At 45.4% G+C, this 27,230-nt stretch overlaps 1 protein-coding gene across 1 annotated transcript in view; it reads right to left on the reverse strand.

The window, feature by feature from the left end:
* Window positions 1-27,230, reverse strand: part of LOC149459112 (uncharacterized) — a 243,337-nt gene that overhangs the window by 17,470 nt on the left and 198,637 nt on the right. The window contains exons 82-88 of the mRNA XM_089681623.1: window positions 20,022-20,175; window positions 16,683-16,846; window positions 16,309-16,375; window positions 16,098-16,229; window positions 15,661-15,996; window positions 13,393-13,505; window positions 1,540-1,631 (exon numbers count right to left, since the gene is read on the reverse strand). Of these exons, the coding sequence (XP_089537749.1) occupies window positions 1,540-1,631; window positions 13,393-13,505; window positions 15,661-15,996; window positions 16,098-16,229; window positions 16,309-16,375; window positions 16,683-16,846; window positions 20,022-20,175 (1,058 nt within the window). The remainder of the gene's footprint in view (window positions 1-1,539; window positions 1,632-13,392; window positions 13,506-15,660; window positions 15,997-16,097; window positions 16,230-16,308; window positions 16,376-16,682; window positions 16,847-20,021; window positions 20,176-27,230) is intronic.

A 27,230-nucleotide genomic window follows, 5' to 3' on the forward strand; every position in this document is an offset into this window, starting at 1 on the left:
GTTAATAAGATATATCTGGAGGAACAAAAAATCAAGAATATCATATGAAATATTGAGTAGAACTAAAGAGAAAGGTGGAATGGGACTACCTGATGTCAAGAGATACTATAAAGCAGTAATTTTAGCAAGAATTTATGATTGGACATTCAACCACAAGGGGAAGAGTTGGGTAAAAATTGAAAACGAATTGAGTGGGATTAGTTTGAGTAAGATGATATGGGTTCCAGCACATCTTAGAAGAGTTAAAGAAAGCACAAGTATTTACACTTTAAATGTTTTAAGGGTATGGGATAATTTACACAAAAGTAGGAAATGGGAATTCAATTCTATATTAATGCCCCTTGTAAATTCTGATTATTTCCCCCCAGGAAAGGATGAGATATCTGGTAGATGGTTTAAAAGGGAAGATATCCAACTGAGAGATGTACTGGTAGAGGGGGAATTGAGACCATTTAAAGAATTAAAAGAGAAGAAGGGAGAAAGTTTTATTGGAATAGACGAGTGGAAATTTCATCAGTTAAAATGCTTTATTGGAAAACTACCAAAACCCCTGAGATTAAAAAAGGATTGGAATATGTTTGAAAGGTTGTTGGAAACACGTAGAGATGGGAAACACGGAATTGCCAAAGTTTATAGAATACTCACAGAATTAGACACAGACACAAAGTTAATTTTTATAACAAAATGGGAAAGAGATATGGAGGTGGTGTTAGACGAGGAACAAGATATATAGATTGATACACGAGACCAACAGAACAAGATATATAGATTGATACACGAGAATGTTAGTATGAGAGACGTGGAGATTAACTATAAATGTTTGACACAATGGCATATCACACCAAGTATTGAGCACAAGATGAGGGGGGAGAATTCTAAAATGTGTTGGAGAGGTTGTGGGGAGGAGGGCACGGTGTTTCACATTTGCTGGCAATGTCCGAAAATTCAGGCTTTCTTTAAGATAATAGTTAACTCAATAGAAATAATAACTGGAAATTACATAGGGTTAGACCCAACGATATGTCTCCTACATAGTGTTGGGATCACAGTAAATAAATATAAAGAATCAGGCGTATGGTACTATTTAAATGCTGCAAAGGGGTTGATACCCAAGTTCTGGCAAAAATCAGAGGTGCTGAAGGAGGAAGACTGGATCAACAGAGTAAATCAGATAAGTAGAATGGAAAAATCTTACTATATGCAGGAAGATAGGATGGAAATATACTATACAAGATGGGAAAAATGGGAAAAATCAGGACTGAAAGAGAAGTATAGAAAACTATAAATTAAGAAACTATTGGGCCTCGAGAGAGTATAGAACGTGCAAAGGGGAGGGAGGGGGAAGGGGGTGGGAAAGGGTTGGGAGGGGAGGGAAAGAAAAGATTTATTAGAAGGGGCAAGGTAGAAATGTATGGAATATTTATATGTATTGTTGTTTCTTCTTATGGAATTTTTTTGGTAAAAAATGAAAAACTAATAAATATTTAAATTAAAAAAAAAAAAAAAAAAAAAAAAAAAAAAGGAGGAGTGCTCTGGTACCTTTTTGGCATGTGATATTGTTCTGGTAGTTTGTGTATGAACAGGAGGTCTCGTGCCAGTGATCCCACTTCAGGGTCCCTTTCATTTTTATCCTGTAACATAAAGGTGAACTAATCTTTAATGAAAAAAATATACAGTTAAGGCACTTCATTACAAACAAACACTCGCATGAGGTTGGGCCTCTTTCAAGCTTGTTTATGTGTCCTTAAAATGTATTTTTATCAAAATCAATTGTAAAATACAGATCTTTCATGAGTTCTACATTGAACACTCAGTATATCTTAAATAAAGAAAACTTGGGCAGACTCGGTTCAAACAGCTGTCATTTCTGAATAATCTGTACATTAAAAAGTAGAAAAACACATGCAATTCACAATGCTCCCCTAAAATCTGCCGTGTTGGGGTCAATGTTCTTCACTCAGAAAGCCAAAGAGGCGGTTTCAGATGTACGAGTGAGAGATTCTTGTAATTAATCCCTTGTCTCCAGCAATTGGTGATGACTTGGCAGCTCCAGATTAAGTGTGAAAGTCTACTTTTGACTGGGAATATCTCACACATAAGAGGTGGGCATTCATCCCATTTTGTGTAAACAAGTAGGAGTCAAATAATTCTGATGGAAAATATATAATTAAATTAATCTAATATGATTTGATGGAGAAACTAACGTGAAAATAGCATCAATCATATTCATAAAGTGTTAAACGCAGGACCCTGCATTCACTATATCAAGTCTCCCGGACCCTGCATTCACTATATCAAGTCTCCCGGACCCTGCATTCACTATATCCGGTCTCCCGGACCCCGCATTCACTATATCCGCTCTCCCCGGACCCCGCATTCACTATATCTGCTCTCCCCGGACCCCGCATTCACTATATCTGCTCTCCCCGGACCCTGCATTCACTATATCTGCTCTCCCCGGACCCTGCATTCACTATATCTGCTCCCGGACCCTGCATTCACTATATCAGGTCTCCCGGACCCTGCATTCACTATATCCGCTCTCCCCGGACCCTGCATTCTCTATATCCGGTCTCCCGGACCCCGCATTCTCTATATCCGCTCTCCCCGCACCCCGCATTCACTATATCTGCTCTCCCCGGACCCTGCATTCGCTATATCCGCTCTCCCCGGACCCTGCATTCACTATATCTGCTCTCCCCGGACCCTGCATTCACTATATCTGCTCTCCCCGGACCCTGCATTCACTATATCAGGTCTCCCGGACCCTACATTCACTATATCTGCTCTCCCCGGACCCTGCATTTACTATATCCGGTCTCCCTGGACCCTGCATTCACTATATTCGCTCTCCTCGGACCCTGCATTCACTATATCTGATTTCTCACAGTACACAGAACATGTAAGTGCAATTATTTTAGTAAATATAAACTGCTAAATACCTTTTCTCATCAGCAGTATATATCAGTCTTGTGACCTCTATCAGTGTCCAGCTGAGCACTGGTTAAAGCTTGTAGGATGAGTTTTCATTCTCCCCTGGCTGTCCTGTGAGGCTTCATAACCCCTGATCCTCTGTCTGGACAGTGCTGAGTGGCCCTGTGCTGATCACATGCACCCTCCCAAGCAAAAAAAACTCTCTAGCAATACAAACCAAACTGATCATGTGTAGCTTTCCCCCAAGGCTCGTTCTATCAGCAGAAGGATTGGGGACAGTAGAAGAAGGGGAGGATCAGAGAAGACAGGATCAAATAGCCTTTTTACACAATGCAGAGGATTAACCCCTTAGGTTCCACAGTGAGTATAACAAGCATGCTTTACTGCATATACAGACTGATTTTACTGTTGTGGGTTTAGTAACACTTGTCATGGAAATTTTGTATTGTTGGTCGAACTTTAAATGTGTCATGTATTCGTGTTATTCATATGTCTCTCGTGTGGCTTAATTAAAGCTCTGAAGGCTGCAATTGGGCCATGCGCATGTACAATGTATGTATTACAGTACTCGGCTTGGTAATGGATGAGATGGCAGATCTGCGCTTATAGACCGGCGTGTATACCACCACGGCATTCCATGCGAATGCCGCTGTCAGTAGACCGTGGGCCTGTATCCACATATCAGCAGCATGGTACCACGTGGGCTTCATAACGCAATGCGCAAGCGGTGTGAACTCCACGTGTAGGCTTATGCATATCTTATAACCCATTACCAACTTGAAACTGTATCTGGGATGGATGTGTTTTAATAAAGATCGTATCGGGCCCATCCAGGTACAGACTGATATTTTTAGAGAGTGCTTGTACAGAGAATGTACATACCAATAGAAGATAGTAGGACAGGAAATATGACCTCAGATGGCTCATAGGGGGGAAGGGGAGGAAGTCTGCTGACCTCAGAAGGTTCATGGGGGAGGACCAGTGATAGATAATAGCAAAGGCTATGCTCCAATTGGAATGTGCATCCTCTGTATAAGCAATCCCCATTGTATTGTTCGGTGGGAGGGATTGACTTTATTCATGTGGGGGGCATGTGTGTATTCTTAATAAAAACAGAGAGCTGAGCCTAAAGCCGGCCCTTATGTGGATTGCAACACCAGCCTTAGAGTGTCGTGTGATCATTCTAGGGTAGCGGAGCTCCAATCACCCACAAATTCAACAGGACCAAAGTATTTGGATGGGCAGGAATCGTGTAGTTTGGCTGCAGTCGTGGTAAGCGAGATTCGCACAGCTTTATGGGGGATTTCTGCGCATCCAACTGCGAGTACTCACGGTAAGGAGAAATTCGTTAAAGTGAATTTCCAAGACAGTTTGGCGAGCCTGGTGGATACTAACGCGTATTCTTGCGTAGCTAACCAAGAACGAGGGGGGAATGAGCCATCATGAACTAGCAAAAAGTATGCCGGCACATTTCAGGTCTCTCTGCCATTAAGAGGATCGCTTTTTGCGTGTTCGTGTGGCTGATTTCGCTCTCTGTTAGCTAACAAGAAATACCGCTTAACAAGGACCTTGTTTTTTGTCCTAAACTCTTGATTTGTGGGTGAAAGACAAGGGTTTGTCTCTGCGGAGAGCAGCAGAGGGGTGGGTTTGGTTGGCTGGATTTGGTCAAGTTTAAAAATCTTCCAACCAAAAATTAAACGGGTATATGTTTTAGTGGGTAAAAGTTGTTGCATAGTGTTAGGTAAGTATTTGTGGGCTGTAGGTACTGTGGTGATTGCTTTACCCCCCTCCACGTGAGGTAATTATTACAGTGCTGAAAGGCTTAGGTTAATTGTTAACTGTTGTAAGATCTGTGTACAATGTTTTGTGGAACTACTGCTCCCAGCAAGCATGCAGCAGGGGGTCCTTTTTGTTACATGTGCATGTTAGTGTGATATGTTGGTGTTTTATGTCCGTTCTGTGATTGTGCCCAAATTGTGTTGTATGTGTACTTCATATTGTTGTGTAATTGTCCAGCGTATGTTCTGTTCAAAAGTCTGTTTTATGTAAGAGGCAATTTTGAGGCTAGAGGCTGCCGTGTGCTTCCCTGTGGGGGGCCATTCTAGTGTTACCATGTGCTCCTCTGTGGGGGGTCATTCTAGTATCTGCCATGTGCTCCTCTGTGGGGGGTCATCTTCTTGACTAAACCACATGGACTCCTTTTGTTTGGTGGCCATTTTGTTAATGACCATGTGCTTTCCCTGTTGGTGGCCATTTTGTTGGCTACCATATGTGCAGTAATCTCTATGCAATGTGCATGAAGTTTCCTATATGCATTTGACCCATATTGTGTTTTTAATCCAAATTTTTTACAGTTTCATTTGTTTGCTTTTAGCTTTAAATTTGCGTATTGCCAGCCAATTTAAAGTGTGTTAAGCGAGTTTTCCCTTCACGTGTTCCACATTTAATGAGCGCGGTGTAGTCTGGGTTTTTGCACATAGATTTCTTGTATAGTGATTATGTTTTTCTTGTGTTTTTCCTGTTAAAAGTAGTTCCTTATTGTAAAGCGGGTTTGTTTTAGGCTGCTGTGTCGCGTGTTTCACATCCAGCAGACTTTTTGTGTAAACGGTTCTAGGTGGTTGCAGTAAAGATTGCGTGTATAATGTGGATCGTTTAGCGGTGCTGATAGGAGTGATTTTTGAGTCAGCAACAAGGTTACTTTTGGCGCAGTTTTTCGGTTTACCTCGGTGTAATTGTTTTACTGTGAAACGTCCCGTGTTTTTCATAAGGATCCACTTTGTCCTTTTTAACAGTTTTTCAGGTTGAAAAAGGGTTTTTCTGTGTGTATTAGGAAAGTTTTTTTTCTTTTTACACAAATTTCCTAAAGGTCAGTTAGCAGGTTTCTGCCCAACCAGTGACCCCTAAGTAACATCCAAGAACCCCTCTTTTTGTTTTGACTTGTGTTAGCTACTGTGTGCAGGGAGAGAAAAGCCACTTTCATCATTGTGCGGTGTGGCCTGCCAAACACAGTGGGTGATGAGAACCACATAAATTACGCTGTGCGAGTGGGCGGTCCAGGGAAGTCCTGGTCACCACAAACACTTCGGGTGGTCAGGATCACACAAATTGCGCTGTGGGAGTGGGAGGTGTGCTCTCAGTCTGACCGCCACTTGATGCGCTTCGGGTGATCGATAAGTATCACATAAATTACGCTGTGCTGGGAAAGTGGTGGAATCAGGCCTCTCGGTAGGATCCCACCGAGTGCTCCAGGGGGTAAACAGGTACCCGGACGCGGGATATATACCAGTGACTAGTCACGATGGGCAGTAGTCAGTCCATGAAGAGAGAGGGGGAACCAGCCCTCTTCAGGGTAAGGACAGCTGCACAACTGATGAAGGTGAGTTTGGGGGGGAAGTCTACAGAACCCCTCAAAAGGTGGAATAAATGGTCGAAGGGTACCAGATGGGAAATTCCCCGGGAAGGTACATTTGACGCATGGAGGTGGGAAAAATTCATCTCTGAATTTGAACCACGGATGCAGGCGTCAGAACTAGAGATCGCACAGCTATGGCTTCACAGGTCAATCCAATTAGGGAAGCAAGGCATACATAAACTGGTGTCTGTCCGGAAGAACCAGGTGATGTATACCTGGCCTCCAGAGGGAATAAAACAGGAGGATCCAGTGTCAGAGGTGGAGGAAGCTCTTTCAGGGCTGACTCTACTAAGGCAGGCAGGATCAGGGTCTACTGGGGTTCCCCAACAACCAACAGTGGCTGAGATAAGTATAACTGCACCTGTCTCTTCTGTTAGTGACGTCACTCTTGACATACCTTCTGTGTCTTCTGTCTCTATGCCTCAGCCTCTGCCTCTACCTCTCCCTTCTCCCTGCTTCACCCCAGCTCCTTCTGTTTCCAACTATGAAGCCTACTCAACAACCGATTTGCAGACTATCTGTGAATCAAGGGGAATAGACACCCGGTTAAAAAACAGGGCGGATTGCATCAAAGCGCTACGAGCCACTGATCAGACCCCTGCCCCCCAGCTATACCCTGATCTGAGGGACCTCAAACCTGAAGGTGCAGTAAGCGAGGTGGTTAATCTAAGCCCACCGATGATGCTGGGTCAGCCCTTGCACTCTTCCCGGACCGAGGCCTATCCAGTCAGGGTGCAGCAATTTGAAGGTCCTCCCAATGCACGGGGGGAACGGACTTTAGGGGAACGGGTAGTTTGGCATGTCCCCTTCACCCCGGCAGAGATCCGCACTATTCTGGCTGAGCTCCCGGACTATCGAGTCAATCCGAGAGGATTTGCTCGAATGTTTGGACAAAACCAGTTCAGCTATGGTATGAGCGGGTCAGATTGTGCACAGATCCTACGGGCAAAGGTGGGCATGGAAGTGGCCAGTACAGTGATTGCAGGGTGCTCTATAACCACTCATGAGGAGATGACTTCAGGGGGCAAAGAATTCTGTACACAGCTAAAGGCAAAGCTTCCAGAAATGTATGGTGCTACCTCTACTACGGACATGATGAAGCTCACCCAGGGTCCTAATGAGGAAAGCGCCTGCTTCTGGCGCCGTCTCAAGCAGACGGCACTGGATGCGGATCTGGAAGTTGGACCTGATGCTCCAACTGAAGGGGTAAAGGTGACCGCGACGCACATTCTGTTGCGGGCCAAATTTTTGGAAGGCATCGATACTAAAATTCGGGAAAGGCTGGTTCTGGCCCGACCCGAATATAATGAGATGTCTATCCCTGCTATCCTTTCCACTCTTGCGGCAATAGAGAGGGAAATGGATAGAAGAAAACAAGACAAGGCCAAAGTTCTTATGTCCCAGACCCCACACGAAAAACCAAGGGATCCGGGTCACAGGAAGGATAGGCCCCCACCCAGGTGCTTCCAGTGCCACCAAACGGGGCACATAAGGAGGAGCTGTCCCCAATTACCTAAAGGTCGGTGGCAGTTCATTCCTGATGAGTCCTCCGCCCCTATGACCACCATGGTAAGTAACTCCTATGAATTCTCATAGGAAGTTGACAAATCGGTGTCGGCCCAGATCCATCTTTTTCTAGAGGAATTAAAATATCCCCTCCCTTGCCTCACTGACACCGGTGCAGCAAGAACGGTCCTGCGAAAACAGGACATCCAAGGCAAGGTACCTCTCTCAGGGGAAAACCCTCCTAACCCCTACTAACCTCACTATCAAACGATGCACTATTCTTAACCCAGCTTCTCTTCTTCCTGTGTCGGAAGATGAGAAGGGGGGGGAGGACAGCAATGACAGTGCTGAATTTTGCAACACGACTAACAATACTAACACCTCTTCTGCTAACATGTCTTCTTTGTCCACTACTAATCTCTCTTCCAAAGGACACGACTGCATTTCTTTGGTGGAACTGGAGTCAGCGGCGACACACCCCATATCACCCCGAGAGTAGCGGTAAGGTTGAACGTCTTCCGATACCCAAAAACCTTGGCCTGAGTGTCTCCCCATTGCCCCCTATTCCATCCGGAATGCCCCTCGGCAACCACATGGGCTGTCACCCTACGAGGTGTTGTTTGGGGGACCTCCCAAAACAGGGTTGTACTTTCCTCAACAGTTGTCGTCTTTGCATTCACAGCTTACAGGTTATGTGCAATCTCTGCAACGGGAGCTGCAGAAGATACACCATCGGGTTCGCGAATCGCTCCCCGATCCAAATACAATAACAGGTGTTCTTTCTATTGAGCCAGGTGATTGGGTCGTCCTAAAGAAACATCAAAGAACCGGACTCGAGCCACGGTTCACCGGACCATACCAAGTCCAGCTGACGACACCTACCTCACTCAAACTCGAGGGACGAGACAACTGGGTGCACGCAAGCCACTGCAAGAAGCTTTTCAGCTACACCAGAGAATGAGGGGTGTCATTTTCCTTTTTCTTTTTGTTTGTATGTCATACATGTGTGTGAACGGAGGAAAAGACGGCAGATACCCCAACCTTTTATTTAAAATGCACCTGCGTTTAGCCAGAACCGCCAACAAAACCAACTGTTGGGTATGCTCTAAGCCCCCACCCAGTCATCACATGTCCGCAATGGCCGCTGTTCATGCCCTATATGACATCCGCGTCGGCATGAAAAAGCAAGGGACCCCTGGTCAGCCCCCACGTAGACATTTGTCGGTAGAACTTAATGACACATTTTTAGCAGGTAACATCAGTTTCAGCACCAATATTAGCTCTAGCTCCTGTAGGGCCCTCACCAGTCCATTATGGGTAACTGGGCAGCTAGGCAGCCCTCAGGTGTGCTTTAACATCAGCTTTGGCACAGGTAACAAGTTTGTTGGGACTACCACCTGCGAGGGAGGTATAACTGTCAATCTGACTAACCAGACTTCCTTTCTGAGTAACCACACTGACCGACCAGACCACGTGTGCTGGAAGGACGGATGTGATGTGCAGACTGAGGGAGCAATCCCCCAGTCTGTGCAACTGTTGCTCAGTACCAGAGGCCGAACGAGGAACTCCTCCTGTTCTGCTCTGACAGGTCCATACTATTTTCTGTGTGGTTCGGCAGCCTATAGAACCTTTCCCCAGAACGCGAAAGGTTCGTGTGCCCTCATAAAGCTAGTCCCCGCATCCTATGTAGTGATGGACCATGAAGAGTTGATGGTCCACAAGAAGGCAAGGATGGCAGGGAGAGTTCGCAGGGAGCTGTTCTCTGAGGGCGACCAGGCATGGGCTTGGTTCCCCTCATGGACAGGATGGGGAATAGAACTTATGAAGCGCCTGAACAATTTTTCTGTCATCGTGGATAGTATGTTTAACGAGACCGTAGAGGCTGTCAGAGAAATTGCCCAAGAACAACGGCAGATGGGAATTTTAGTGCTTCAGGAGAAGATGGCCCTCGATTATCTTTTAGCCGCCAAAGGGGGGTTCTGTGAGTTCATCGGAGAGGATTGTTGTACTTGGATAGAAGACACCGATGACAAGGTCCAGGCCCATATGGACAAAGTTAGTGAACTACAGGGAAAAGCTAGAGCTATAGCTAGTGAGGGTTGGAATCCGTTCAAGGGTTTGGGAGGATTGGGAGATTTCCTGTTCTCCATCGGATCTTGGTTGAAGGAAGTGGGAGTGTATATCCTGATGCTTCTCTTTTTCATCTGCCTTTTATATGCCGCGGTGAGATGTTCCTGTTGCCTCATCGACCGTGTAAACCAAGCTCGGGCAGACGACCACATCTCCATGCCCGCTCCTGGGATCCCACTCCAACCACTGATCGGAGGAAGACCTCACCAACCATCCACCTTCTCTACAGATTACGTCCTGGCTTCCCTCTAATTTATCTCTCTGAAGACCACATTCTCCAAGACCTTCAAGCAAGCTTCAAGCCTCATCATTGTTTGTGTCTGCGATTTGGAAAACTGTCTGGGTCGAGACCAGCCTTGTGTGGCCCCGTCTGCAGGGGCAATTTGAGAATCTATTGCTGGATCTCCCCAGACCACCGTGGGATCACAAGCTTTATTCATACCACAAGTCTGTTTGTGGTTTTTGCAAGAGCCTTCCTGTAGTGAAGGTTCCAACGCTCTTGAGGATCATCGCTTCAATCAAGCCTGTTTGCGTCGAGTCTGCGTCGGGTCTTGTTGTTTCAGGTACCCCGTGGAGCTTTATTCTCAGGGACAACTACAGGAACTCTTTGAAGTTTGAGACTACACCCATCAAGCTGAAGAAGATCAAGAAGGGACACGAGGAGAATATGATAAAACAGGAGGGAATGTCATGGAAATTTTGTATTGTTGGTCGAACTTTAAATGTGTCATGTATTCGTGTTATTCATATGTCTCTCGTGTGGCTTAATTAAAGCTCTGAAGGCTGCAATTGGGCCATGCGCATGTACAATGTATGTATTACAGTACTCGGCTTGGTAATGGATGAGATGGCAGATCTGCGCTTATAGACCGGCGTGTATACCACCACGGCATTCCATGCGAATGCCGCTGTCAGTAGACCGTGGGCCTGTATCCACATATCAGCAGCATGGTACCACGTGGGCTTCATAACGCAATGCGCAAGCGGTGTGAACTCCACGTGTAGGCTTATGCATATCTTATAACCCATTACCAACTTGAAACTGTATCTGGGATGGATGTGTTTTAATAAAGATCGTATCGGGCCCATCCAGGTACAGACTGATATTTTTAGAGAGTGCTTGTACAGAGAATGTACATACCAATAGAAGATAGTAGGACAGGAAATATGACCTCAGATGGCTCATAGGGGGGAAGGGGAGGAAGTCTGCTGACCTCAGAAGGTTCATGGGGGAGGACCAGTGATAGATAATAGCAAAGGCTATGCTCCAATTGGAATGTGCATCCTCTGTATAAGCAATCCCCATTGTATTGTTCGGTGGGAGGGATTGACTTTATTCATGTGGGGGGCATGTGTGTATTCTTAATAAAAACAGAGAGCTGAGCCTAAAGCCGGCCCTTATGTGGATTGCAACACCAGCCTTAGAGTGTCGTGTGATCATTCTAGGGTAGCGGAGCTCCAATCACCCACAAATTCAACAGGACCAAAGTATTTGGATGGGCAGGAATCGTGTAGTTTGGCTGCAGTCGTGGTAAGCGAGATTCGCACAGCTTTATGGGGGATTTCTGCGCATCCAACTGCGAGTACTCACGGTAAGGAGAAATTCGTTAAAGTGAATTTCCAAGACACACTTTAGGTGAACAGAGCAGGAATGAGGAGTCATTATTGGTTTTTCACCACTGGAGGTTTGCTCGGTTTAGTACATACAGTGTATGGGGTATAAGTATTTTCACCATTTTCCTGCATTATTTGTTTCTGTTCTGTGGGAAGGGGGTCTCTTTCTTATTGCTTACATTCTTGCTAATTAAAGTATTACTAAAGGCAAAACTTTTTTTTTAAAGCTTTGATAGAGTTGGGAGGGATTAGAGTATCTGTGAGGTTTTTATTTCAGTCTGTGCCCCCATTAGGGAGATTTACGGAAAACCCCAAATTGTGGGTTGTCCCCAGAACAGTAATAGAGGGGACATTTTTCAATGGGGACACAAATTCTGGTGACAACAGCAAAACACAGTAAGGGATTTCCTCTCAGTTCCTGTTGTGGCTATGGGACAGAAAGTGAAAGCAAATCTCCTCAAAGGCACACGAATGGCAAAAATAAAAGCAGTTTTAAGTACTGATGCACTGATATATCGTCCGCTGAATATTATCAGCTGAAAATAGGGTTATCAGCGTTTTGTCGATAGAAAAGAAAAAAAAATGTGGTGGTAATGCTCATTGACTTCAATGCAAAATTGTGTCCCATTGAGTTCAGTGCAAAATCGCGGCCCATTGACTTCAATGCAAAATCGCGTCCCATTGACTATGCAAAAACGCGCCCTATTGATTTCAATGGAAAATCGTGTCCCATTGACTTAAATGAAAAAACGCTCCCTATTGACTTAAATGCATAATTGCATCCCATTGACTTCAATGCACAATTGCATCCCATTGACTTCAATGCAATATCACGTCCCATTGACTTCAATGCAAAATCATGTCCCATCGATTTCAATGGAAAATTGTGTCCTATTGACTTCAATGCAAAAATGCGCCCTATTGACATCAATGCAAAAACGCCCCCTATTGACTTCAATGCAAAATCACGTCCCCAATTTTCTTAATTTTATATATATATATTTAATTTTATGTCCAATTTCTGTGTGTTACTTTCAGTAAAAGTTATTTTATGTTACTGGGTTGTATTTTTTTATATTCATTTAAATTCATGATATTGATTAAAAAGTCAAATATATTAGAATTATATATACAAAATATACAGTATATGTTTAAAAAAAAAAACTGTCCATTTTGGTTTGGTTTTTGCCCCAGTGCATCCTGAATTTACAGTTTTGGCTTTGGTTCAGAATTTTCATTTCGATGCACCACTAGTTTTAACCCTCCCTCAGGGGCGGACTGACCAGTACAGCACTCGGGCACTGCCCGAGGGCCCGGGTCAGTAGGGGGCCCCATGAGATGCCCCTGGTACCTTTCATTGGCTTTTTCATAGGCTTTTTTGGGTGTGGGCGGGGACACAGGGGCCCCATGATCCCCTATTGCCTGGGGACCCCATGAGTTGTCAGTCCGCCCCTGCCCTCCCTTACTCTATCCAAGATGAAATAAAAACACCTTTAGTTTTACTTTAACTATATGAACTTATTATGGAAATATTGTATGTATTTGTATTATTGTTTTTGTATCACTTTGTACAACATCATTGGATATTATGGTGCTATATAAACAATTAATAATTAACCTCTGGTTCTAAAGGTTCCTCTCCTCCCTCATCTCATTTGTTGAACAGATAGGTTACATTATAAGGTGTGCCCATGCCTAGAAATACACATCAATAAATAAACACACACAAATACAAATCTCTAGTGTGATAGAGATCTGTGATGAAGCCTGGTGTAATGGAGGCTTAGGACACTCACCGTCAATGTTGAGCTCTGTGTTCCCCAACAGCGGAAGAATGTTTGGCATATCTGCATAACAGCTTTGTTCATACAATGTAGATAGTCACAATTAACTGGCAATTGCTGCTGGCCTAGGACAGGGTAGACTTGTATCATTCACTGTGCATACATATCCCACATAAAAGCATTACACAGGTCTAATATATAAGCAGAAGAAAGGATATGCATTTCTGGGGTTATAACTGTTGTGGCCAATAGCCCCATACCACTGCACTAGACCACCACTGAAGGAAGATCGGTAAATGGATACACAATGTATAGTTTCTAAAACTTTGATTAGTGATCACAGTGTCTGCAGATCACCTTCACCATTAACCACTTGAACACTGGCCTGCATATAGCCCTTCATTTAGTGCTGTGATAGTTTAACAATTATTCAGTCAATACCTTTTTTTTAACAGAGCTTTTGGTGGTATTTTATAGCCACTGGGTTTATTATTTTTACTATATAAAGCAGTGGTTTACAAACTGTGGACTGGAGGCCAGATGGGGCCCTTTGCTTTCTTTCATCTGGCCCTTGGGGCACTATTTCATTCACTGACACCAATAAAGGGCACAATTCCTATCAATTGCATCAACAATGGGGCACAGTTCCTCCCAATGAGAAAAAAAATGGGGCCCAATGACATTAATGATCGGGGCCCAATCCCTACCAATGACACCACTAAAGGGCGCAATTCCTACCAATGACAGCAATGATGGGGTACAGTTCCTCCCAATGACAGCAATGATGGGGTACAGTTCCTCCCAATGACAGCAATGATGGGGTACAGTTCCTCCCAATGACAGCAATGATGGGGTACAGTTCCTCCCAATGACAGCAATGATGGGGTACAGTTCCTCCCAATGACAGCAATGATGGGGCACAATTTCTCCCACTGACACCAATAACGGGATTGTTTATCCCTACTGATGCTGGGACATTTTGTACTCCTGATGGCCACAGTCTGACCCCCCAAAAGTCTGAAGGATGGTAAACTGGTCCTTCGTTTAGAAAATTTGGAGAGCCACGATGTAAAGGGAAGAAAGGCCAAACATTTTGAAGAAAAAAAACTCTTACTACTTTTTATAAAACATGCCAGGACCATATGAACACCCTCAAAAATATTTTTTTTTGTAAAGTAGACACTAGAAGGTGATCTCACAATTTGCCTCAATTGTTTCTGTAAATGAAGAAACATGCCAATATCAAGGTCAGTAAAGCTGAACTCCTGACACAAATTCTTTCATTTAAATATATTTCTCATTAGCCACAAATGCTGTAAAATTCACCAAATGTAGATATCACCTTGTAAAAGAAGCAGTGATATCACTGTGTTGTATGTTACCTATGCAGAGATTAGAGCTGTGGGAGGGACCCAGCAGCTCTATCCACTACAGCCGAGGGTAGCCAACCTTCGGTCCTCAAGCTGTTAAGTAATTATGAGTCCCAAGAGGCATCGCAAGACCCTGATAGCCACAGGTATGATTCCCAGAGGCAGAGGAACGATGGGATTTGTACCTTCCTCACAGTTGGAGGGCCAAAGTACAAGCTGCCTGTAGAAAACTATAGAAGGGGCGGACACAAGACCAGTAATGCACCACAAGCAGTAGGAGCAACAGTGACAGGTCTTCATCAAAGGGAGTGACACAGAAGGAATGTGCAGGAGTTGTGTAATGCTGGATTACTGTATATATTTAGGAGAAATAAAAGGACACCAAGGGGGAAAGTTACTAAAAGTGGGGAACTCAGAATCTGGTGCAGCTGTGCATGGTAGCCAGTGAGCTTCTAACTTCAGCTGGTTCAATTAAGCTTTGAAAATAAAACCTGGAAGCAGATTGGTTTCTATGCAGAGCTGCACCATATTTTGCATTCTCCAGTTTTAGAAAATAACCATCCAAGTACCACATACGATTTCACGTGGTTCTTGTATTTAGGCAATATATTTGTTTAGCATGGAGTTTAGCTGACAGCGCTTCACAGAATCATGTGAAGGGAAATCAAGTGCAGCTGTTTTGCAAAAATGTAAAAAAATGCATGGAGGAAATACAGTGTACAGCTTTCCTCATAGGGAGCTATTGTAAGTACGAGTAGTAAGCGCAGAAACAAATCACAAGGCTCAGAGATGGGACTGTGAGTCAGTAGTTTGGCATCAGCACAGAATGTTCGCATCTGTTTGGTACTTCTAACAGGTCCATGCCCACCCTTACAACTTGCGCATGCGGTTACAACATATAACACACTACCTGCTTTGATTTGTGCAATTGCATGTATGATGCACACTGCAAGCTCTCCTGCATGTTCCAGGGATGTTTTGCGTACAAACAAAACGCTATTTTCTGTGTCATAATATGATTCCCCCAGTCGTAGAGCCTCCTTCCCCCACACAGAGCTCTGGACTCTGGGGATATCCTGAGCTACAAGAAGCAGAAGAGGATTCTGGGAGCAACTGTCACATGTAAAATGGAGGATCGCTGAGCCAAACTGGTAAACAACCAGCTGACGTGGAGAGAGCTGGCTAATGTTCATGGGGACAAGATCACCAGTGGTGGATAAGTTGGCAGTTTTCTTAATTTCTCTCTCTGTAGAATAGAAAGAAAACAGAACAGGGATATCTGAATATATGAAGCTCTAGCCTGCTGTGCAAAGAAACCAAACATGAGGGTCATATGGCAGATCATACCTTGAGCCTGTGCTTTAAGGGCTTCCTTGATTTCCTCCAGAGTCTTGGTTAGGGGACTGGCTGAAATCAGCCTCCTTAAATTATCCTCCCGGTACAGCGCTGTCATAAATTGCAATGGCTGCAAATGTAATCCTAAAAAAAACAAAATTTTCTTTTCAGATTTGTAACTAGCAACTGAAAGCTGTCCTAGTATTTGGTGCTGTAAACATACCTTCCATTGAGAGCATTGATAAGTTTCCATTAATGAAGCCTTCATATGGGTTCTTCTTGGTCTGGTTCTATAAGACCACATCCATAAAAAGAATAAAATCAGCAGCTTGGCCATCACTTTGATTTAGGCAAAAAATTAGCAATGACTGTTGGAATACAGTGTTCATGTTTTTTGTGCAACAACTGCATCAGTATTCGGTTTCATTCACTTTTCAAAAATTTAGTAACCTTGGTTTCATGCTGACATTGGGTGATTCGGCCATTCAGATTAAGTGGACTGAAATATTTGTGAGAAGGCAAGCAAAACTGGTGCCACTAAGGTGCTAAAATGTATGTAGGAAATGAAGAAATGAGAAGTTATTCATATGTTCCTACCTGATCTTGGATCCTGTATGCACTAGGATCATTTGCATCTATCACACCCCCGTGTCCCTGCTTCTTCTCTGTTCCTGCTTTCTTTACTGTGAGTTCTGTGCTAGTATTCATTAGTGTGAGTTTTAGGGCTTTCATAAGTGCAGTGGCTTCTTGCAGAAACTCCCCTAGGAGGAGAAAAATACATTTTGGCAATAAGGAAACATAAGTACATTCCAATATTGACTTCTCAAATTATATTGTATAGAAAATGTGAACTGATAAAAAGCATGTCATTTTATTTAGTATTTAAGCTCTAGTACCCCTCAATCTGTGCCCATAAGTAAGTTTATTAGGATATTTTGTAAGTATCAAGACCAGGGGCGGACTTACAACTCAAGGGGCCCCCGGGCAATAGGGGATCATGGGGCCCCTGTGTCCTTGCCCAAACTCAAAAAAGCCTATGAAAAAGGTATCAGGGGCATCTCATGGGGTCCCCTACTGACCCCGGGCCCTCGGGCAGTGCCCGAGTTTCCAAATGGTCAGTCCGCCCCTGATCAAGATTGCACTGTATGCTGTAGAAGACAGCACTGCAACAAGAACGACAGGTTGACAACTGAATAATAAAAGAAACAAGAAGGGGGCGCCAGCTAAGTGTAGCGATTAAAAACCAGATTTATTAGACAAGTGGCAACTCACTGTGGGTAAAATATACATGTATATCATTGCCATGTTCACTGCTTGTAGGCTCCATGAATCCTTCTATTGCTGGGACTGCTCCAGCAGCTGCCAGTCAGTGAGGAGACATTTGGGACTGGTAACAGATGCATGGGAAACCACTGTGGAATGCATCAAGCAGGAGATGATGTTATATCAGGGCAGGCCTGCACTAGGGGGCATGGTTAAGCATTTAGTATCATTAAGCTCCTTTTTCAAGGGGAAGAATTCTCAAGGAGATGATATGAGAAATTAGCTTGATGCTTCAAAACATGTAACCACGCCCCCTAGTGTAGGCCTGCCCTAGTGTGATGTCATCTGCAGCTCGGTGCATTCCACGGTGGTTTCCTGTTAATCCGTTTCTGGTCCCCAGTGCTTCCTCAACCTCTGGTGACTGCTGGAGTGGTCCCAGCAATAGAAGGATTCATAGAGTTTACAAGCAGCGGACATGGAGGTGACATACATGATGAGAGATACATATCTTACCCACGGTGAGTTGCCACTTTTCTTTATCAAATAAATCTGGTTTTAACTGCTACACTTAGCTGGCGCCCTCTTCTTATTTATTTTATTATTCACAGATTCAAGTTCAATCTGAGTATGGAGCCGCTACCATTACAGCTACTACTGGACTTTTACCTGCCCCAGCGTGGGGCCACTGACCTATCGTTTTGTTTTTCATTTGTATCTGTTCCTTTAGAACCTTTTTGCATCATCATTTAAATTTTTGTTTAATTGACATCACTGCCTCCTTAAATAATTCATACGACTACAGGACCAGGGAATCTTTTTCACAATTTGCACAAACACGTTTAAAGCTTTATTAATTTTTTCTTCATAGACCAGGAAACCGTAAGATATTGGTAGCAATCAGATTGTCCAGCATGACTGATTTGCTTTCCGTGCAGAAGGTTTGCCAAAATTGGGATTGCTGGTCACTGCAACTTTGTACAACCCTGACTGGTGCAAGGAACGCAGGAAACGTTTCCACTGCTTGCATTTCTTGGGCTAGGCATGGCCAGACTTAGTTTCCATAACTGTGAATCTCTATATAGTTTGAGACATGAATATGTGGTCACTTAGTTTCCTGAAATGATTGCAGGAAGCAATTAACTCTACTGTAGTAGCTAAACTGTGACTGAAGTTCCAGGGATGTTCCTTGAAATGTGAGCACGTTTATGTGATCATTATACACTAAACAGCCACTTTATTAGGTACACCTTGCTAGTACCGGGTTGGACCCCCTCTATTGCCTTCAGAACTACCTTAATTCTTTGTGGCATAGATTCAACAAGGTGTTTGAAACATTCCTCAGAGATTTTGGTCCATATTGACATGAGTTACTGTTGTCTTTCTATCATCATACAACTGCCACTCACTGGATATTTTCTCTTTTTTGGACCATTCTCTGTACACCCTAGAGATGGTTGTGCGTGAAAATCCTAGTAGATCATCAGTTTTTGAAATACTCAGACCAGCCCGTCTGGCACCAACAACCATGCCACATTCAAAGTCACTTAAATACTCTTTCTTCCCCATTCTGATGCTTGGTTTGAACCTCAGCAAGTTGTCTTTACCATGTCTACAGGCCTAAATGCATTGAGTTGCTGCCATGTGATTTGTGTTACCAAATAATTGGACAGCTGTGCCTAATATTCACTAATATTTCACTCACCAGCTGTGGCTGGTGAGTGAAAATCCCAACACGAAACAAGCACACACCAATTTGAAACTTAAAGTCTGAAATATTACCATCTGCACACTTACAATCAGAGGGAAAATCAGTACTGAAATGTAACACCCGTATACTATGGGACAATAATAACAATGTCTGCCTGTAATGCTGTCATTGAAATATACTGGACATTATGGGTGTTATTCACTAAAACAGGAGTGAGCAAAAATCTGGTGCAGAAACCAATCAGCTTCCAGGTTTTATTGTCAAAGATTAAAGTGTTACTAAACCCAGGACCCTGCATTCATTATAGCTGGTCTTCCACAGTACACAGAACATGGAAATGTAAATATTTTAGTAAATATAAACTGCTAAATACCTTTTATCATCATCAGTATATTTCAGTCTTGTGACTTCTATCAGTATCCAGCAGAACACTGGTTAAAGCTTGTAGGAGGAGTTTTCATTCTGCTCTGTCAAATGAGGCTGCACATCCACTGAACCTCTATCTGGACAGTGCTGATTGGCCCTGTGATGATCACATGCACCTTCCCACGAAAAAAAAAACCTCTCTCGAAATGCATACTAAACTGAGCATATGCAGCGTGACTCCTAGAGCTCTGTACTATCAGCAGATGGATTGGGAACTGTGGGAGAAGAGGAGTATCAGAGAAGAAAGGATCAAACAGCCATTTTACACAATGTAGAGGATTAACCCCTTAGGTTCCTCAGTAAGTATAACAAGCATGCTTTACAGCATATACAGACCAATTTTACGGTTGTGGATTTAGTAACACTTTAATTGAACAAGCTGAAGTTAGAGCTGATTGGCTACCATGCACTGCTGTACCAGATTCTGAGTGCACTCGTTTTAGTAAATCTACCCCTATGGACCTATTTTCCTATTAGTGGAACCATGTTCTCATTCTTCTTCTGTCCTCCATGTGTCAGTGAAGGGACAATCTCCTCACCTTGGATGTGATCTGTATGGAATTCACGGGTCATACTTGTCGCGGAGCCTTCACTCTGCTGTGACGTGATGTTGGTTCTCACACTCTCCACTTCTCCATCTACGGGGACTTTTCTCCATTCAAATCCTTTGTGCTCCAGGTTCTGTATCATGTCCTTCATATAAACAGTCTTTGTTATATCAAGCTTAAAAGGGCAGTTTAAAGTGTCAGCTCTTGCGACTAGCATTTTGAACACAACAAGCCCCTTCTTACATATAAACATGTCCGCAGCCCTAAACTGATTTATGGTAACAGCTGCTGGAGATAAATTAAACCAATCTGAAAGGTCCACCAATGCTTGTTCAGAGAAACCTGCCACAAGAAAAACATGGAGGCTGCCAATACATGCTACTCTTAAAGGATAAGTTCACCTTTCGGTGCATGTTACACATTACACCCATATTTAGCGTTTAAAGTGTAACATGCTTCAGGTCTGCCCCCCCCCCCTTCAACCACCCTGATACTCCACCTGTGATAGCAGGCGGGGGATACTCTCCCCGCGCCCGCTGTCCCTTTTCAAAAACAGCGCAACTGTGTGGGGCTCAGCCGACATACCTCTGTCGTTCACTCACAGCAATCTATGAATGAACTACAAGTCCTTGATGAGCGTCCTTGTAGCGCAATAACACTTCTTCTAACTTTGTAACTGTCTGTCCGCATGGAGGTATGGGCAATCAAGCAGGAGGCAGTGTCTGCAGGAGACTTACATTGCACCTGTGATCTACTCATGGGTTCAGTTAGGGTTGCCACCTAATCCCTTTCAACCTGAACACATTAATTACGCAGATTCTGTGGCTGATTAAGGTGGTAATTAAACTCATTTAGTCTCTTGTCTGTATTAAATTAGCATCAGAACCTATGTAATTAATATGTGTTTGGATTTAGAGGAATGAGGTGGCAACCCTAGGTGCAATGCTCTGCTGCAGGCTCATCAGAAAAAATAAATGCACATTTTCTTTCCTGCAAAAATATTTGCATTTATTAATTTTTTTTTAAAGGTGAACTTAGCCTTTAAAAAATAATTCTAGGTATGGATATGTTATACATTTCTGGCCGATGTCCCTGAATGCTGGAAATCACTGAAACAAACAAACTCCAGTGATCTCCACTTAGTTCCTTGCCCTGAGCACCTGGCCTGATCCATTCTGAACACAGGTGGTTGGCAGCCACCATTCAGAGAATGCTTTACATTCTGATTGGAAGAGGTGGAGAGTTGGGCAGTGACTTTACACTCCCACCTTGTCCAATCAGAGAAAGCTATACATTCATTCAGAAAACATAAAGCATTTTCTGAATGACGCCCGGGCCTTTAAGCCCACTTCTTGTGTTCAGTGGGCACAAGTGCAGCCTGGAAAGCAAATGGAGATCACTGCAGTAGTGTTGCCTACTTCAGTTATTTCCTCCTGCTTTACCTGAAATGTTGGTCTTGCTATCATGCTCACCCTCCTTCTTTAATATATTTAGTTAATGACCCACAACAGGTTTGCAGATAAGGACCTGAATTTGCTCTGACTTAAAGTAGAACTAAAGGCAAAACTTGTTTTTAAGTTTTGGATAGAGTGGAGATGGATTAGAACCACTGTAAGGTTTTCATTGCTGTCTGTGCCCCCATTAGGGAGATTAACCCTCTCTTGTAGTCCTGCTTACCATTATAATCGAAAGTGAAAATAAAAGAAAATCCCAAATTTTGGGTTGTCCCCAGAAAAGTAATAGAGGGGAAATCTTCCAATAGGGACACTTGTACTGGTGTCTTGGGGGTCCCCAAGGAATCTCCTTAATTTGCAGTGATTTCCTCTCACTTTCTGTTTGGCTATGGAACAGAAAGTGAAGGGAAATCTCCACAATGGGACACAGATGGCAAAAAAAATTGGACAAGAGTTTTAACCCTCCCTTACTCTACGCAACATGAAAAAAAAAAAAGATTTGCCTATAGTTCTACTTTAATCAGAATGCTTATTGTGGGTCAGTGACTCAAAGTAATAAACGCAGAGAGTCAGTCTATCAACTAAGAATCTAACATTTCAGAAGCAATCAATAGCAGCCTCCATGTCCCATCCTTGACAAGATGACTATCTGACCTGCTTGACCTAAAGTAAGCACTGTAAAAAAAACCCTGGCCATAGACAACAGAAATTGGATTTACTATATAAAATGCAGATACTGTAGCGGCAATTCATTAAAGTGCCATGCATGTGGCTTTTTTGATTCCACACTTTTTTTTTTAATTACACGCTAGAGACTTTTCAAACTAAAAAAATATATGGATATTTTGAAGCATTTTTGATATTTTGTAATGGTGGCAGCAGTGGTCAGTGGTTTACCTTACTATTAGTGATGAAGGACATATACAAGTGAATTCTATATCTAGCACTTTATTGCAGTGTGAGGGTTTGCCATTTTAATTTAATGCTAAAGACATTGCTGCACTCATTGGCGGTCTTTATATTATGGATTTTTAGATCTTTTGACTGTAAATGTTAAATATAGATTATCGCAGGCGTATGCGCTCTTTGAAATAATGCACGCTTCAGGTGACCAATAACTGTTTCAACAAGAGGTGCATTTAGGAAAGCAAGAAGAGCAGCCATCTGATTTGGTGACAAAATAACATTTTGTGAGATAAAATAACTAGAGATGAGCGAAGTATTCAAAAATTCGATTCGACTGATTCGGCAAATTCGTGGAAAAATTTTGATTCGAGTCGAATATATTCGCTGTGAATTTAACTTAAAAAAGGGTGTTTCTAGGCTTCAGAGAGACTTAATATTAGTGCAGAACACTGTACCTTTAATTTAAATGCCCTTGGAGTCTGCTGGGGAAGAGAAATAATACTGTCAGTCAGTATGACATGCAGATGAGTGCCGTCGATCTTAGAATCACCGCACACTTCACTCATTTGGGCAGTCACGGGGCCAAAACCAGAGTGTGGAGCCACAGTGTGGCGGTGGAGGCAGCAGCAATGGGAGGCCATACAGCACCCTATGACAAAAATGGAAACCACCAGCAGTGTGAGGAGACCTGAAAGTGGCACATGGCAGAGTGTGGCGATAGAGACAGCAGCAATGGGAGGCCGTACAGGGACCCATGACACACTCTGGACCTGGCAGCAGCATGAGGAGGCGGTACAGGGGCCCATGACAGATTACGGGCCTGGCAGCAGCATGAGGAGTCGGTACGGGGGCCCATGGCAGATTACGGGCCTGGCAGCAGCAATGGGAGGCCGTACAGGGACCCATGACACACTCTGGACCTGGCAGCAGCATGGGGAGGCGGTACAGGGGCCCATGACAGATTACGGGCCTGGCAGCAGCATGAGGAGTCGGTACGGGGGCCCATGACACACTCTGGACCTGGCAGCAGCATGAGGAGGCGGTACAGGGGCGCATGACAGATTACGAGCCTGGCAGCAGCAACTTGGACAGGAGGACGTTCAGCTTCTGCACCGTCGGGTGCATGCTCGCAAACTGTTGTCTCTTGGAAATGGATTCCAAGAAAGACTGCTGACGGAATCCGTGAAGAGGAGTAGCAGGAGAAGGAGCATCTGAACGAGCGGAATATGCCAACAAGCGACAACAGGGGCCCATGACAGATTACGGGCCTGGCAGCAGCATGAGGAGTCGGTACGGGGGCCCATGGCAGATTAGGGGCCTGGCAGCAGCTATGGGAGGCCCGTAAGCTGCCAGCACCCTATGACAAAAAATGGAACCCACCAGCAGTGTGTGAGGAGACTTGAAAGTGGCACATGGCAGAGTGTGGCGATGGAGACAGCAGCAATGGGAGGCCGTACAGGGACCCATGAGAGACTCTGGACCTGGCAGCAGCATGAGGAGGCGGTATAGGGGCCCATGGCAGATTAGGGGCCTGGCAGCAGCTATGGGAGGCCCGTAATCTGCCAGCACCCTATGACAAAAAATGGAACACACCAGCAGTGTGAGGAGACCTGAAAGTGGCACATGGCAGAGTGTGGCGATGGAGACAGCAGCAATGGGAGGCCGTACAGGGACCCATGAGAGACTCTGGACCTGGCAGCAGCATGAGGAGGCGGTATAGGGGCCCATGGCAGATTAGGGGCCTGGCAGCAGCTATGGGAGGCCCGTAATCTGCCAGCACCCTATGACAAAAAATGGAACACACCAGCAGTGTGAGGAGACCTGAAAGTGGCACATGGCAGAGTGTGGCGATGGAGACAGCAGCAATGGGAGGCCTTACAGGGACCCATGAGAGACTCTGGACTTGGCAGCAGCATGAGGAGGCGGTATAGGGGCCCATGGCAGATTAGGGGCCTGGCAGCAGCTATGGGAGGCCCGTAATCTGCCAGCACCCTATGACAAAAAATGGAACACACCAGCAGTGTGAGGAGACCTGAAAGTGGCACATGTTTGGGGCATGATTCATGGCGGATTTAGTCAGTTGTGTCAGGAACTGGTGGTTTGAAATCCAGACTAATCCACGCCTGATTCATTTTCACAAACGTGAGTCTCTCCACACTTTGGGTGGACAGTCGTGTCCTCCGCGGAGTTGCAATACCTCCTGCCGCACTAAACACGCGCTCCGATGCCACGCTACTGGCCGGGCATGACAGCCTTTCAAGGGCAAATTCAGCTAGTTGGGGCCAAAGGTCAAGTTTCGTTGCCCAGTAGTCAAGGGGATTGTCTACCTCGGTTGGCAGGGTGCTGTCCAAGTAGGCCTAAGCCTGTTGTTTGAGGTCCTGCTCCAGGTCCACCTGATGCTGCTGCTGCTGCGGCTGGTTAGTAGTTTCCTCACTGCGCTGGTGAAGAAAGCTACTCATCATCGACTGCAGACTGAGGCAGCCGCTGCTGGTGGAGCTGCCACTGCTCCTACCACCCCACCCCTCCCCTGCTGCCATGGCAGCGAAACGCGAGCGCACAGGGCCCACAGTGTCTGAGGATGGACATTGGCGCAGACAGGCAGAGACCAGCTGACTACATAGGTGGTTTTTATAGTACGTTATTTTGGCCTCCCTCTCAGCAGGTGTGAAAAAGGCCACCATTTTTGAACGGTAGCGAGGGTCCAACAAGGTGGACAGCCAAAAGTCATCCCTCTGTCTGATGGTTATTATTCGGCTGTCGCTACGCAAGCAAGCGAGCATGCTATGGGCCATTTGTGCCAAGGAATGCGAGGGACTCCCTGCCTCCATCTCCACAGCATACTGCCACGGTGCGTCTGGGTCCTCTGTCTCCTCTTCCTCCTCCTCTACCAGATGCTCCTGCTCCTCCACTCCTGTCCGCTGAGTGGAAAAACCACCCATTTCACTCAATAATTCCTGAGCACCAATGTCCTCCTCTACCTCCTCCTCTTCTTCCTGTCCTGCCCCCACAGGGGTCATGTGGCGTTGAGATCTGTGCGCCACGTCTACCGCACCCTGACCAGCCATTGTTAACAGCATTTGTTCCAGGACGTGCAACAGAGGAATGACGTCGTTCATCCCATAGTCCTGCCGACTCACGAATAGCGTGGCCTCCTCAAAGGGCCTGAGCAAGCGCAGGTGTCACGCATGAGCTGCCAATGGCTGACATCTAAGTTACACAGGGAGTACCTTTATCCGCTTTTAACATCAGGAAATCTGTGATGGCCTTTTGCTGTTCGTAAAGGCGGTCTAACATATGTAGGGTTGAATTCCACCTTGTTGCAACGTCACAGCATGAGGAGTCGGTATAGGGGCCCATGGCAGATTAGGGGCCTGGCAGCAGCTATGGGAGGCCCGTAATCTGCCAGCACCCTATGTCAAAAAATTCAACACACCAGCAGTGTGAGGAGACCTGAAAGTGGCACATGGCAGAGTGTGGCGATGGAGACAGCAGCAATGGGAGGCCGTACAGGGACCCATGACAGACTCTGGACTTGGCAGCAGCATGAGGAGGCGGTATATAGGGGCCCATGGCAGATTAGGGGCCTGGCAGCAGCTATAGGAGGCCCGTAATCTGCCAGCACCCTATGTCAAAAAATTCAACACACCAGCAGTGTGAGGAGACCTGAAAGTGGCACATGGCAGAGTGTGGCGATGGAGACAGCAGCAATGGGAGGCCGTACAGGGACCCATGACAGACTCTGGACTTGGCAGCAGCATGAGGAGGCGGTATATAGGGGCCTATGGCAGATTAGGGGCCTGGCAGCAGCTATAGGAGGCCCGTAATCTGCCAGCACCCTATGTCAAAAAATTCAACACACCAGCAGTGTGAGGAGACCTGAAAGTGGCACATGGCAGAGTGTGGCGATGGAGACAGCAGCAATGGGAGGCCGTACAGGGACCCATGACAGACTCTGGACTTGGCAGCAGCATGAGGAGGCGGTATATAGAGGCCTATGGCAGATTAGGGGCCTGGCAGCAGCTATAGGAGGCCCGTAATCTGCCAGCACCCTATGTCAAAAAATTCAACACACCAGCAGTGTGTGAGGAGACCTGAAAGTGGCACATGGCAGAGTGTGGCGATGGAGACAGCAGCAATGGGAGGTCGTACAGGGACCCATGACAGACTCTGGACTTGGCAGCAGCATGAGGAGGCGGTATATAGGGGCTTATGGCAGATTAGGGGCCTGGCAGCAGCTATAGGTGGCCCGTAATCTGCCAGCACCCTATGTCAAAAAATTCAACACACCAGCAGTGTGAGGAGACCTGAAAGTGGCACATGGCAGAGTGTGGCGATGGAGACAGCAGCAATGGGAGGCCGTACAGGGACCCATGACAGACTCTGGACTTGGCAGCAGCATGAGGAGGCGGTATATAGAGGCCTATGGCAGATTAGGGGCCTGGCAGCAGCTATAGGAGGCCCATAATCTGCCAGCACCCTATGTCAAAAAATTGAACACACCAGCAGTGTGTGAGGAGACCTGAAAGTGGCACATGGCAGAGTGTGGCGATGGAGACAGCAGCAATGGGAGGCCGTACAGGGACCCATGAGAGACTCTGGACCTGGCAGCAGCATGAGGAGGCGGTATAGGGGCCCATGGCAGATTAGGGGCCTGGCAGCAGCTATGGGAGGCCCGTAATCTGCCAGCACCCTATGACAAAAAATGGAACACACCAGCAGTGTGAGGAGACCTGAAAGTGGCACATGGCAGAGTGTGGCGATGGAGACAGCAGCAATGGGAGGCCGTACAGGGACCCATGAGAGACTCTGGACCTGGCAGCAGCATGAGGAGGCGGTATAG

Source organism: Staurois parvus, unplaced genomic scaffold (genome assembly GCF_062004578.1).
Source record: "Staurois parvus isolate SC_StPar_1 unplaced genomic scaffold, SC_StPar_1.0 ptg000274l, whole genome shotgun sequence".
Lineage (NCBI taxonomy): Eukaryota > Metazoa > Chordata > Amphibia > Anura > Ranidae > Staurois > Staurois parvus.